The sequence below is a fragment of the Chelon labrosus genome (assembly GCF_963514085.1).
Source record: "Chelon labrosus genome assembly, chromosome: 7".
NCBI lineage: Eukaryota > Metazoa > Chordata > Actinopteri > Mugiliformes > Mugilidae > Chelon > Chelon labrosus.
In genome coordinates this window covers 29792435-29807353 of record NC_140343.1, presented here as the reverse complement: position 1 = coordinate 29807353, position 14919 = coordinate 29792435, and the positions used below count along the sequence as shown (strand labels likewise).

Sequence of the window (14919 nt, the reverse complement as noted above, 5' to 3'; positions counted from 1 at the left end):
TGGCGTCTAACATTACTAATATCACTGACAGTTGGCGAGGTGGTTAGCACTGATGCCTCACAGCGAGAAGGTCACTGGTTCGAATCCATGGGCCGACTGGGCCTTCCTTTCCGTGTGAAGTTTGCATGTTTTCCCTGGGTGGGTTCTCTCCAGGTACTCCAGCTTCCTCCCACCATCCAAAGACATGCTCATTAGGTTAATTGGTGATTCTAAATTGGCCGTGAGTGTGAATGGTTGTCTGTCTCTCTGTGTTAGCCCTGCGATGGACTGGCGACCTGCCCAGGGTGTCTCGCCCGATGATAGCTGGGATAGGCTCCAGCAGACCCCCATGACCCTTAACAGGAATAAGCGGGTATAGAAGATGAATGAAAGTTTTTACACCTGTGCTCTTGTTCATCCCATAACAGTAATTTTATAAGCATGGTTATGTGCACACCAACTAAACATTTCTACAATATTTTGAATGCTAGCTCTATCCATCAAAACTTTTTTATTAATGAACAATTTCAGGTGACATGTAATCGCCTATACATGTACATGTATCATGATTATATGCTGCTTGTATGCTTTATTCAAATGTATGACAGAGGTTTTTATCATCTCGTTCCTCCTGCTGCTCTCCTCTCTCTCTTTTTCTGTCTCCTTCAAGCAGATGGGTCCTTCCATGTGAGCTGGGTTCAAGGTCTCTTCCTGTTAAAAGGGAGTTTGTCCTTGCCACTAATGCCTTAGTGCTTGCTGGGTTTGATGCTCTGGGTTCTGTAAAGCATGTCGAGACAGTTTAACTGTCATTGATGCTATTTAAATTAAATTAAATCGAATCAATTTACGTGCAACAGAAACAAAGAATTTGCAGACATGCAGAAGCTGCTTTGAGAACATTTATTGAACAGAATGAAATCAAGATAAATCTGAAATTCAATCCTCGGGGAAACAGGAATTAAAATAAATAAAAAATAAATTATAAAGTACAAAAAAAAGTATATCTCTGCCAATGAAAAAAAAAATTACACCCCAGGAGAGCCTCTTGAAGAGGTGTGGAATCTGCAAATACTAAGCACACCAAATAAACTGTCCTGAAAGAGCATACGTATAGTTGGACAGTATTAAAACATTTTACCAACAGCATATCTTCATTCAGGTTTGGGTTTCAAATTTTATTTGTGTTTTCTCTGTTCTTTACAAATAGTCACAGTTCCCTGAGGAAACGACATCCATGAGTCTTCATTTACTCAGTGGTGGATCCAATCTAAATGCCGTTCAATGATTTGTTTAGAATACACCATGTGAATAAGAGGCCAATGCTAACTGTGAAAAGTCGGTATATGTTGTACCTGTATGAGAGCATAGAGGTTTCAGAATAAAATCCATTGCTTTGATAAAGCTGTGTTACAGCAAAAGGCAAAACTATCATAAAAGAAAAGCTGTAGTATTTATACTGTACACATCTTTAAGTTGAATTTCCTGTATGAAGGTGCACAGACTACGACACAGCTGAGGCCGAAACATTTTGCCCTTAGCAGCAATATAACCACTTCTACAATAGGCTGCCAATATTGAACAGCAATGTACATTCTGCTCGCCAATTACATTTTAATTTTTACATGGATGCAGAAAGAGTTTTAAAAAAGGCCTACACAAAATAAAGTTAAACACATACATTGGATAATTGGACATAAAAGATTGTCACATTGTTGCTTAAATTCTGACTGCATTAAGCGCAGGTGCCAAATACACTAAAGCTGAATTCCCTTTTTGTGTCAGATTCTCAGTTTAATACAAAGCACTGCAGTAAAAGAGAAAAAGAAAAAACAACAATCTAAATGATCTAATTCAACTGAAATCAAACTCTGAAATAGATATCTGGTGCATATTGTTTACCCAAGTGTTCCAATGATACTTACTTTGCAATAACCGATTAAACTGTGAAATAAATGTCCAGTATCCATGCCCAAATAAGACCTAAGACAACATAACTCCATAACAACCATAGTACAAATAAAGCCAACAGACAGTACAAATCAAAAGTAGACAACTGATTGTAACACAGTACCAAAAAAGTAGAAAAAGACACACCAGCCCTTTGATAATGCAAAAACATACAGTATATATATATATATGTGTGTGTGTGCGTGCGTGTATGTGAAACTAAATTTTTACTTTTATGCACACACTAGAAATGTACATCTCATATATACAGACAAAATTCAATCTCTAATATTTTCATCACCTGTGAAAGTTCACTTCTGCTGTGTCAAATCAGATTTGACAGGACTAAAATGTATTCAGTCTCGTACTCCATTTGTTTCCTAACAAACAGCACACGTGTGATGAAAAGTCTTTGGAAAATAAATCAAGAATTTTAGTATTGCATTTCTTTAAATTTTGTTCTTTGCATGACATTCAATCTTTGTTTCCACAGGTATCTTGATAAAGAAAAACATGGAAACTTACATAAGCGGCCAATATTTGGGCACATAAGGAGTGTTTAAATCTGGCAAAAAACACTTGTACTTCTCATCTGTTCACATCCTCCTTCTTCTCACTATTTACTCACAAAATATAACAACAACGCATCCATGAAATCTATGGTCACATGTCACATTTCAGCTTGTCTTTAAAGCTCAATTTTTATATGAATGCGTGAGATTACGTGTATCTCAATGAACAATGCCAGAACAGAGCAATGTATTACTTATCACGAGAAATCTCGTGATTTAGTTTCTCAGTGAATAAAATGTTGATCAACAGACTTGATAAATGTGACGTGTAAAACATGATAGTGTCAGATAATTCAGTGTTGGTGCCAGATGTTAGGAGTAATAATTTGCTTAATGTCGTCCATTACATTTAGTTTGACATTCAAGCACTCGGGAAATTAAAAACTGTACAGTTCATGAAAGGCAGGTTGCTATGCAAAGTCTACAATTACAGTTATACAGACACTGGTAAACCAGTACATGCGAGTTGCCATCTTTGTTGTAAAGTGATACTTGGCCGTAAGTCTCAGATCCCACAGATGCTCAAAATAAAAACCTAAACACCCCACTAGTCATTTAGAACCAAAAAGTCCATTCCAAGGAGCAGTGAAAAGTCTTTAAGAGAACTCAAACAAGATGTTTTAGAGACAATACAATCCAAGCTATTACGCCTACAAAGTCTAGTGTGGGTGAATATAGATTTCAGCGAGCGTCACTTTAAATGCCAAAGAAAAAGTAGTGAACATAAAAAATAGCCCTTAACTCTCTATGCAGGAAGCCTCCGTGTAATACATGGATACAGATGTGCAGTCACCATCCATCTTATGCAGGGTGTGCAGGTGTGGCAAGTGGATGAGGTGCGCAATTCCTTGCCTCAATCTACTACAGTCTCACACTTTTAATCAGTCTTCCATAGGAAGAAATCATGTTTAAGTAAATTTAAGTAGAACTTCTGACTTCTATTTTCAGTTCTTATGATCTCATGTATGTGGTTCACTGTCCTCAATAACCAGCCAGACGCAGGTGAAGTATATATATATATATATTTTTTTGGAAATACGGACACTTTAATGTGGATTTTTCTTAATTCTACAGTAATGCTGTATTGCATTTATCAAGTCTACAGAATGTGATGATTGGAAGCTGGCTTCATGCAACTCTCTGTATGTTGTCTGCCGACAGGACATGCTGACAGATGCAATTACAAGACCACGATAGCAGCCCGTGAGTGTAAAATGCTCACTGCGCACTAGTAAACAAATAATTTTCTAATTATGAGAAGTTATGAAAAAGACAAGTTTAATGTTCATAGACCCACATTACTGGGGTAAAAAAGCATGGACTGAGAGAGATGCGCCGTAAGAATGGTCATGTTGTTCCCAGTCACACTTATTAGCATAAAATGCTAACACGTATCATGATGGGGTGAAATGAAAACATTTAATGTTAGCATGAAGGACAGTACTGTTGTTAATGAGAAATCAGTCAACAGTTTCAGAGGTATCCTGTTCCATGGCTACACAGCAAAATATTCCACACTCTGGACTAACAGAGCCCAACCACTAGTATGGTTATGGAGCAGATCATATCGTAAAAAACCCTAAAGGTTAACTGAGGAGAAAAAATACAATGAGCAACCTGCCACACTCATCAGCCTGCAGATGCCTATGCACAAGAACACTGACAGTTCTCTTTACATGTTTTACTTTTTCATAACATCTCGACTGTATATGAAAGTTTTGACCAGAAATAAAAAAATGCAATCTCACATGCATTTTTGGAGTTTACCATTTAGTTAATAATCCATCTGTGATCATATTTTATGATTAAATCTTCAAGTAATTTCCACATAATTCTGACCATTTTAATTAAAAATGTCAGAAAGCTGATTTTCACACAGGTTAAGTCACTTTTAGGCATGTCTACAAGTTTTGTTTTCAGTCATTTCCAAACCATACAAAATATGGACAATTCCTTCTGTATACGTTTTGAGATGTGTAAAATGCCTTTTCACATCCAATAAGATATGCATAGGGTGTTCTAATATTCATCAATAACATGTACAACTGTCTGAATCATGATCTCTTTATTCATCCCCAAGGGCATGAGAAACTGTTTATCTTTCTATGCTCTCTACTGAGGACTCGCCACAGGGTAAATCACATTAAAATTACTTTACGTATATGTATAGTACATTAGCTCTATAAGATCACTACATAGCAGCAAAGCCTGCACTACTCATCCAAATCATGTGCGGAAATGAGAAACACAAACACAGACTGAACTGTACTTCAGAGGGCCAAAGTGCAACTTTCTTCTACGCTAAAATCTCTACTTTACTAATGTCTGCATCAGAGCTCACTGAAGTCTTGCACAGGCTATTTGAATCTGAAAATAGTATTGTGAAAATAAAATCTGAAGACTTTTATGTCAATTATAGAAAAATAACTAGTGTCTAGTGTTAAACACCCTCTGTAATATTCTATTGGTCTGACAGGACATTTAGTTGGACTTGGGCTCTCTTTTACACTCTCTACCTCACAGACAGTGTGAGGGCATTGAACCTGTACTGGCAATCAGTCTGAAGGGGTCAGTGCACAAATTTGACTGGGCTAATCCATTTTCCTTGCAGCCTAAGCTGAATGCTGCTCAACTTTGGTAAATAGAAATGGCAATACAGGATGAGATTATATTTCAACATCTCTTAAATTACGTTTAACAACAAGAGACCTGAGAGCGGGTGAGCGAGTGACAGCAAGAATAGTGAGAACTAAAATATAACTGTATTTGGTACTTGTGTGTTATCCTATAGTTTTTGCCACAATATCGCAGTATTAGATGCAAGAGCAGTGGAGAAACCTAATTCTCATGTTTCATTTTCATTTAAATAGGGTGACTGCGCATTTTCTCATATGCAACACACCTCATATGCATGTTTCCTGGAGATTTGGAAAAAAATGTGGGGGAAGGGTGCGTGTGCTAGGAGCTCACGATGATCTGAGAGGTGGAACAATTTTCTGGGCTGGGCTTGGCTTCAATGGTGGTTGTTGGCTTTGGAGGCCAGTCGGGGTCCACACTGAGCTCCTGTGCCAGATGCATGTAGCGAGCTTTGGGTGTCATCTTGCTTGGACAGCAGAGCCAGGACAAACATTTGTGCGCCCGCAGGTCAATGCCCCCCTGAAAATACCACAGCGCCAAAATAAACAGATAAATAAAAATATCCGAAAAAGGAAGAATTTTCATGAGTCTGTGTCATACATTAATTGTTCAGGCTTTCCAAACACTTATACTCACAAATCAAGACAGCAGTTAATGTTACTACAAGAGCTGCATGCAAAATACAAAACTGAAGAAGTGCTGTTTTTTTTTTTTTTTTTTAACACTGGTAACTACATGCAAGTCAGTCAAAACAAAATTCAGCATGACAAGAGTTAGAAGGAGCTGCCGGTAGATGGCTATAAGACTGAGCTTCCTCTTAAAAACAAGCTCATGGAGTCAAAGATAAAAAAAAACAAACAAAGGAATCCAACTAAAAATGTAATATTACTAACCCTAACACAGACATTAACAATTAGACTGCAATTACACACACTGTGTTTGATAGGAAACACTATGCGGTGTTGACAGCTGAGCTAGGACATAAAAGAGTACTTGGCAAGAAGTGGGAGATCCAATGCTTGAAACTTGGTTAAGAACTTTACAAACTGTAATTCTGCCAGGGATGTCCCGATGAAGTCTTTTGTTTTTTGTTTTTTTGCCCCTAATCTGATCCCGATTATTCAGTATTGAGCATCAGCCAATCTAAGGCCCAATCCCATTTCATTTTGTTTTCTTGCTTTTTTTTTTGTAAATAAACAATACCTGGCTCCAAGCTATTCATTATATATTATATTATTTATATTACAACGTAACAGTAGAGCCCTCTGCGTTGTGCAGAAAAATAACTAAAGGTATGTCATCACAGAAAACAGAGCTGAATGGTTTTAACTAAATAAGCATCTAATAAATATTTTTATAAATATTTATGTGGTTTATAGTTTAACTTGATCATTCACAGTGTCACAACAAATTCATGCAATTCTGTCTAGACCAGCATTATAAAGCTATACAACAGAAATCTCTTCTCAGTTGTCACCACCTTAAGGGTTTATTTCACATGAAGAAGGCTGAAGTTGTAATAAATCATGCTGGGATTCAAATAATTTCTTCTGCTGCTTCTTGTATTTTTCTGTATCTGGCTGGAAAAGAAGCTGAACCTTACCACATTCTGACGGACAACTTTAATTTCAACATTTTACTTTAATTCCAAAGCCTAAAATTTAACATCGATTGTGCAAAACCACACTTTTAGACCACCAGTAGCTTCAAAATTGAAAATAGCTTGCAGTTATATTCAGTACAATACGGATCTTTGAGTAAAATTGGAACCGTTATCAAGCCCATCAGGAGACACGTGAAGAAGAGTACAGGTAAGAATGAGACAGGGGTCTCACACATGCAGGTCTTGGTTAGCAGTTACATTAGAAAAGTGTGCTCTGTAAACATTAGAGAAAGAAGTTGGGACAGAGGGAGGGAACACCACACAATAGGAAAATAAAAGGGCTAGAGAAGAAGGTGTCAGTTTTTCCCAACCTGTGGTGTCTTGGCGGCAGGGGTGATGCCAAAGTTGCCCTGTTTGTCTCGGCTGAACACAAGCTTCCATAAGACGATGTCAAGGATGAAGGTCTATGGAATAGCGCAGTGGGCAGGGGAAAGAATTACAGAGAGGCTAATTTGATTTCACATAGCTCTTGCTGTTTTTTTTTTTTGTTTGTTTGTTTTTCCCCACAGAGGACTTCAACTGATTTTTAGAGTCACAGCTTTAAGACATTATGTATGTCAACTTTTTATTCTGTGAAGCTGTGTGTTAATCTTACAGGTGAGGTTAAAATGAAATGTATTAGTGAGAAGAGAGTGCCTGAATACTATTGGCTCAAACATACTGAACATTTTTGTGCAGAATAATTTTGTTTTTTAATTCAGTTAAAAGATTAAAGGGTCTCGGGTGAATGGTAAGAAGTGCATGTATGCAAGGGCAGCCAGACACAGTGATACGGACCCACTGAGTCAGCAGGTATAAATGATGCATTGTTATGAAACAGTGCAGGAACAATAGAAACAATAGAAAACACAAATATATGCTGCTTTGAGAAATTTCAGAAGCCAACCTACACACTACTATAATAGAAATCAGTTTGTCTTTAAAGACAATTTAACTTTGTGTCATAATTTCACCTCACAAAAGACTGATCCTGGTGAAAAGCTAAATGAGACAAAGATGAGCACACTGCATGAAAAAAAGAAAGACAAAACATGAAAAAAAACATTTACTGTTACCGTGTGTTGCTGTGTGCCTTACCTCAACCAAAATGGACACCAAGGCATTGACTACAATGATGAGGAAAAGTTTTACCCTCCATTCAAATGGGATACAAACAATCTGCACAGAGGGAGAAATGCTCATTGCTGTGGTGACCACAAACAACACTTCATTACATTAATGAAACACAAATATTAAGAGAACACAGAGCTTGATGCGATAAAAACTAGCCAGTCTACCAAAGTGCATTTTTAATGTCTCCATACCTCTAAAAACTCGTCTATCGTTTCAACAGGGTGGAACAAGATGAATAGCAGGAAAAAATACAAGCTCACAGCAGACAGCACAAAAGGCCCTGTGGAGAGGACACACAAGCACAAAAACACAATTACAATACAGCTGTATAACTGTAACTATTTAAAGACACATGTATTAGTTTTAAGAAGGAAGTTTCTTACAATTCTTGTAGCTAGGCTGCCTGAAAGGTTTGCCCTTGGAGAAAACAATGGCAACAATGAGGTACTGGAAGGAGGAGACATAGAAGAGGCTGGTGTTCTCATAATTTTGGATGTTGTGGTCGTCGATTTCTGTGTCGTTGAGGTCGGACACATTAATGTGCGATGTGAGGTTGCAGACACTGGGTGAGAAATTATCGAGGGACATTTTTAGTCTGTGGTCGACATACAGAACTGAGTATGCACAAGACAATATTTTAACTTAAAAAAAGTTGTTCTCCAATGTCGAGATATTTTTAGTTTGGCTGCTCTTTATTAAAAATAAGAGAAGCTACTCACTCTGTAAGTGGTGTCCAGACTGTGTACCAGGGCTGCTGTCGGACCCATAGGAATGTTATTGTCTGGAAGCCCAAGCAGATGAGGATCTGGGTCAGCACAGAAAACAGCAGAGGCCCTGAGATCAGACCTGATGGGGGACGACGTGACACCAGTTCTTTCCACGCTGGGTTCAGACTCACTGAAGAGGAGTAAGGACAGGGGAAATGATGAAGAGGGGCAAAAAACAGGAGATGAGGGAAATGCATTGGTTATGAAACATCAAAGCAAGAGACAGAATCAACTGTGAAAGAAAAATACATAACACCTTATCTTTGTTATTTTTCCTTGTACTTACTGGTAAAGACAATAAGGAGAATGATAGCGATGTCAATGAAGAGGAACTGGAAGTCTCCAAGGTTACTGAGGATCTAGGAAAAGAAAAAGTGAAAACAGTCAGTACAGGTCACTGATGTCACTGGATTTTTCACTGACTCCATAGCTACTGTGGAGGCAGCATTACGTACAGAGTACAGGAGAGTGACGCTGATGTATTGAATGATGCTGTAGAGGGCCATAAACTTGAACACACAGAAGGAGGTGATAAGAGCAGCACGGCCCTCCCTGAAACAGAACAGAACAGAACAAAGCAGACACTTTGATCAATGTATAGCTCTCCCAACCAGAAACTTAAATGCCTACAGGTGTCAATAATGGTGTACCCGTTAATCTGTATCATTAACACCTTAAGTAGCTGAACAGGACAAACTGGCAACACAGAGGAAACCTTAAGTTCACTCTTCACCCTCTCCTTAATTAAAACACATGATGTGGTCTCATCAGCCTGCCCAGTCTTCATCGCATCCTGCAATTATCCACTCCTACCTGAATGAACAATTCTGATTGGCGCAGTCTCCTCTGAACAGTTGATGTAGAGATGTGTCTGCTACTAGAACTCTGTGTGGCATTGATCTGGGCTCTAATCTGAATTGCTGTTAACTTGCGATTTCTGAGGCTGGTGACTCGGATGAACTTATCTTCACCAGCAGAGGTGACTCTTGGTCTTTCTTTCCCGGGGGCGGTCCTCATGTGAGCCAGTTTTGTCGTAGCGCTTGATGGTTTTTTTAACTGCACTTGGGGACACATTCAAAGTTTTTGCAATTTTCCAGACTGACTGACCTTTAGTTCTTAAAGTAATAATGGACCGTCGTTTCTCTTTACTTAGCTGATTGGTTCTTGCCATAATATGGATTCTAACAGTTGTCAAATAGGGCTGTCAGCTGTGTACCAACTTGACTTCTGTACAACAAAACTGATGGTCCCAACCCCATTAAGAACGCAAGAAATTCCACAAATGAACCCTGACAAGGTACACCTGTGAAGTGAAAACCATTTCAGGTGTCTACATCATGCAGCTCACTGAGAGAAGTTCAAGGGTTTGCAGCACTGTCAAAGCAAAGGGTGGCTACTTTGAGGACTCTAAAATATGAATCATATTTGGAGTTATTTCACACTTTTTTTGTTTATTACATCATTCCATATGTGTTCATTCATAGTTTTGATGCCTTCAGTGAGAATCTACAATGTAAATAGTCATGAAAATAAAGAAAAACCATTAACTGAGAGGGTGTGTCCAAACCTTTGACTGGTACTGTATGTATCTATGATAGATGTATGTTTATCTCATTTCTCCTGCTGTTCTCTTCTCTCTTTCTTCTGTCTCTACCTGGCTGGCCTTAGGCAGATGGGTCTCTCTATATGAGCTGGGTTCTGCTCAAGGTTTCTTCCTGTTAAAAGGGAGTTTTTCCTTGGCACCGTCGCCTTAAGGCTTGCTCTGGGGGTTTCAGGACGGATATTGTAAAGCGTCTTGAGACGATTTATATCGTTATTGACACTGTATAAATAAATTGAATTGACACTATACAGTACATACATGCAATTTAAGTAGTATTTTTCAAACTATCATATCCATACAAACAGTCAATGTTTCATTGTAACTAGAAAGTGACCATTTTCATCCTCAATCTGACAATTCATACTTTTTATTCATAATTATTATTTTTTGTTTACTATTTATGGAACAGCTTGTTGATAAAAGGAAGGTTAAAAAAAAAACCTGATGAGGCTAGGGACGCAGGATATGTTGGGAGTCCTTGAGGTAAAGGGGGAGGCTACTGAGGCTTCAAGCTCGGACAGGGAGATTCCACCATGAGCCCTCTTCAGCGCCTGTGCAAGTTAAAACAGATGCATTCAAGCCCATATCAAGGTGTTATTTTCACACCAGTTAAAAACTCTTAAATTAAGTGTACGTACCCCACAGTCATTTGCGCCATCTCCACACATCCCCACAAAGTAGCTGTGAGCAAATTATGAATGATGGGGGGGGGGAAAAAAACAATTTTTCACACAAATAATAATTTATTATCTTTACTCTTTATATTACTTTTAACTTAGTGTTAGATTCAAATATTAAAGATTATGTGTCAGCACACCATCGTGTACATCATGTGTTTGAATTAAAAACTCACTCGACTCCCTGCAGCGCCTCAATGAGCTGGGTTTTCTGGTCGGGCGCCATCCTGGCAAATACGGTCCCATGCAGCACGAGCTACAGGGAAGAACACACAACCACAGCTAGGTATCATGGATATAATAGTCCCCATGGTCCAGCAGGTAAAAAAAAAACTAAAGTGTTTGATTAATTTTTATTTTCAGTTCGAAGATCACGTACCTTTTGAAGCACATCAGGGAAATGCTCAGCGATTACAGCAAATGATTTTCCATTCATAGCAAAGTGGTACATCTCTTGTGTTTTGGGCTCGTCTACGTGACACACATCTTCCAGGCTTATATTCACTTCCTGTAAAGGTAACGGTCGTGGGGATCAGATCAGTACATTAATACATAAATAAAACAAAACTGAAGTGTTGGACTACATAAATAATTAAGAATTGCAAAAATAGTTTTTAAAAGGTGATATTTTATTAGTCTGCTGTAATGGATTGCATTTCGTAAACAAATGTATTTGTATTCATGTAAGCAACCACCGTATTGCTTCACCTCGAGGCGAGACGTCTTGCTAGGTTTGTCAGCGTATCTCCAGGTTATCTTGGCGGCTTTTCCATCATGGGGAGGGACAGCATCAGCAATAATGACTGTGTCCTGAGGGGGGATCATCCCACAGTCCCGGGCCACAGAGATAGCAGTCAGCATGTTGTCACCTGGAAAGTAGATCAAGCAAATAATCTATTAACAAAATCTAACACTTTGATTTTCCAGCTTTTCAGGTTATGTTTTCATAACACCATGAAGTTTCCAGTAATGTTCAAGTCCATGAACAGTATCTGTGTGAAATTTGACATTAGTGACTGTAGAGATGCAATAATTTTGGCTTGTTGTTATTGTGTCGCTCTAACCAGTAACCATGACAGTGCGGATGTTGGCTCGATGAAGGTCCTGCAGAACTCCTGGGGTTTCTGCTTTTAGCTTGTTCTGCATGATGATAAGACCCAGGAACTCCATGTTTGCCTCTATATGATCCCTAGTTAAAGAAAAAGAAAAAAAAGATTCACACGCATGTATTTAGCAAAGTACCTAAAATACACATACAATTGTTCCCAGTAACTAACTTCTTCCTTCATCAAATTTTAGATAGTAGTAATGGTAATATTTAGAGTATTTCCTGGAGTCCCACAGGAATAACCTTTTAAAGGCAGCAGTGTGAAGTAGAAGGCTATAAAGCAGTAGCAGTCTTTAGCTTTAAATTCTTACAACAGGTTAAAAGTGACGGTCAAAAACAATAACATCAACAATATACATTAATACATTACCTGTTGATGTTCTGGACCTTGTGCCAGGTGAGTTTGGACTCAAGTCGACGATGAGCCAGGGCAATGACTCTGAAACCCTGCTTAGTGTAGCCTTCCAAAACCTCTGCAAAGTTTTCTGGCACTGCGTATTAAAGAGATTTGTGCAGTTAGTCAGACATCAAGTAAAGAAGTCTCAACAAATGCCTTTTCTGTGACTAATGGTGAAACGATAATCGACAATCTGTTTGGTTTGGAGTGGTCTAACAGGAGACATTCATAGTTAGCTTCCAGTTTGAGGAATCTAAGCCAATCTAAGCTCATTATCAAATAAGCTACACCGACAGCTCACCTGTCTCTTTCTTGCAGAGACTTGCGACCACTTCTGGTGCCCCCTTCGTGTAGGCATCCATACGTTTCTCCCCTAGTAAACGAGCAACCACACTCATCCTTTGAAGGCCTGAGGAAAAGGGAAACTGGCGCACAATACCAATCTCATACGCCGACTGCACACGCAAAGACACAAGAAAAGACAAAACAACAGAATTAATCATTTATATTAAAGAGAAGATAAAGGCAAAATAGGTATCTGCTGAAATTTAAAACATTTCAGGGGAACCATAGACATTAAAGCATCTCCATTTCAGACAAATTTAACTAAAACCTACAGAATAATTTTGTTGATTAGACTGCCAAGTTTGTTAACTGGGGACCATATATTAAATGCCACATGTCGAAGTGTCCTTGAGCAAGACACTGAACCCCCAGTTGCTCCCAGTGCGTGGCACTGGTGTGTGAATGTGTGCGTGCTTGTGTGAGCGAATGGGTAGATGTGTCTGTGACTGTAAAGCGCTTTGAGTACCAATAGGTAGAAAAGCGCTATATAAAAGCAAGGCCATTTACCATTTACCATTTAATGTTTTAAAAGTCTCACCTTAAAATGAACATCATAATACATCACCAACATAAGGATACTATTTATTCTTAATTTTTGAAGTGTGTAAAAATAGCTTCAACAATTAATTCTGAAGAAAGCAAAATGAAACTAAATTACAATTACTATATTAAAAAAAAGACTACTTACCGAGAGCTCATAGAGTTCCTACACAAAGAAATAGCAAGCAAACCAGTTATTTAGATAAACAATACATAGCTATTGTTATGTTATGATGGTAGCGTCCATTTATATTTATTTATTTAAAGATTTGCTGAACATACCATGTCCTGTTCTGGTGATACGGTGGGCTCTGGGGGCAACAGCTGCTTTGGGGGTTTAACTACAGTGGGCATGATACGGTTGTGGAGAGAGGTTTCCTCTTCAGTGGCCTCCTCCAGGATCTGAGCAATGAATGTAAATAAAATAAAATAAATAAATAAAAATACATGAATAAATAAATAAATATATAAATAAAGCATCACACAGTGACAGCTATTGATTTAACAGCTATTGACTTGTTTTTTTAAAGTAATGTTCCTTTTCAGAAAAGGCAAAAATTTTCTGGAAAATGACCCAACACCAGGTATACGATGTAACGTATGATGACGTAATATACTGTATGTACCATAAAGTCTAAAGTCTAATCTTTTGGTCCCCATACAACTATTAAAGGTTAACAAACTGATCCATCAGGCATTGTGCTGCGCTCACCGGCGTTAAGTTTATGGCTAGATACAGAACAACTCACCCAGCCTGTAGCCTCAAACATTTTTAGGTCCAGTGGATCTCCAGACAGCTGGCCTTCTATTTTGGTTAGAGAGTGGCAGGTGGCCATGCAAGCTACAAACTGGGATTTGACAAGATTCTCCTTGTAGGCATTTTCTTCTGACAGGTGGAAACTAGAGAAGCAGAAGTCAATGGTGGACAAGGGAATATAAATTTCACTCACAAAAAAAGGTGTCATATCGTACAATAAGGAATAAGGACATTTTTTATGTGAATAATGTACATAGTAACAAGTTTTAAATGACCTGTATAAAAAAAAAACATAACAGTCCATCCACACAGTATATATTACACATTAATACATTAGAAATATATATATATCATAACCACCCAAATTACAACTACCATTCACAATTTTGGGAAATAATAAGATTCATACCGTTCAACCAACATGCATTACAATGTGTGATGAAGTTTTCAAATTGTACAAATATTTTATCAGTGCACTGATTTCATGTAGCTTTTAAATTGTACTCGAGATGTTTTGAGATAATCACATAAGAAATGTCCCAACTCCTGTCACCATTTTCAAATGAGATTCAAAACCGTAGTGAAATACATTCTGGTATAACCAAAATCCAAATGGCAAAACAAGAACATCACTCCAGTCGGGTCAGTGTTTACGGGTCAGTTACCTGCCATTCTCAACTCTCTGGACTCCCCACAGGTCTAATCCATCTTCTGTTAAAGTTCCAGTCTTGAAGAAGAAATGAGAAACACAACCAAATTTAGCTCTGTTATTTCCTGTTGATCTTTACAAGACAACCAGAGAACAGTAGAGGGA

The 14919-nt window shown here is 38.2% G+C and overlaps 1 protein-coding gene across 2 annotated transcripts in view; it reads right to left on the bottom strand.

The window, feature by feature from the left end:
- Positions 1-864: 864 nt before the first annotated feature.
- The window catches only part of atp13a3 (ATPase 13A3), a 37184-nt gene continuing 23129 nt past the window's right edge, over positions 865-14919 (bottom strand). For both annotated transcript variants that reach the window (XM_084548623.1, XM_084548624.1), the window contains 20 exons: positions 14771-14832; positions 14098-14248; positions 13631-13750; positions 13497-13514; positions 12765-12918; positions 12437-12557; positions 12023-12147; positions 11667-11827; positions 11338-11466; positions 11135-11214; positions 10920-10962; positions 10723-10832; positions 9134-9230; positions 8965-9037; positions 8631-8808; positions 8295-8473; positions 8103-8191; positions 7876-7956; positions 7110-7202; positions 865-5654 (listed from right to left, as the gene is read on the bottom strand). In XM_084548623.1, coding sequence (XP_084404749.1) covers positions 5457-5654; positions 7110-7202; positions 7876-7956; positions 8103-8191; positions 8295-8473; positions 8631-8808; positions 8965-9037; positions 9134-9230; positions 10723-10832; positions 10920-10962; positions 11135-11214; positions 11338-11466; positions 11667-11827; positions 12023-12147; positions 12437-12557; positions 12765-12918; positions 13497-13514; positions 13631-13750; positions 14098-14248; positions 14771-14832 — 2262 coding nt within the window. In that variant the 3' untranslated portion in view covers positions 865-5456. The remainder of the gene's footprint in view (positions 5655-7109; positions 7203-7875; positions 7957-8102; positions 8192-8294; positions 8474-8630; positions 8809-8964; positions 9038-9133; positions 9231-10722; positions 10833-10919; positions 10963-11134; positions 11215-11337; positions 11467-11666; positions 11828-12022; positions 12148-12436; positions 12558-12764; positions 12919-13496; positions 13515-13630; positions 13751-14097; positions 14249-14770; positions 14833-14919) is intronic.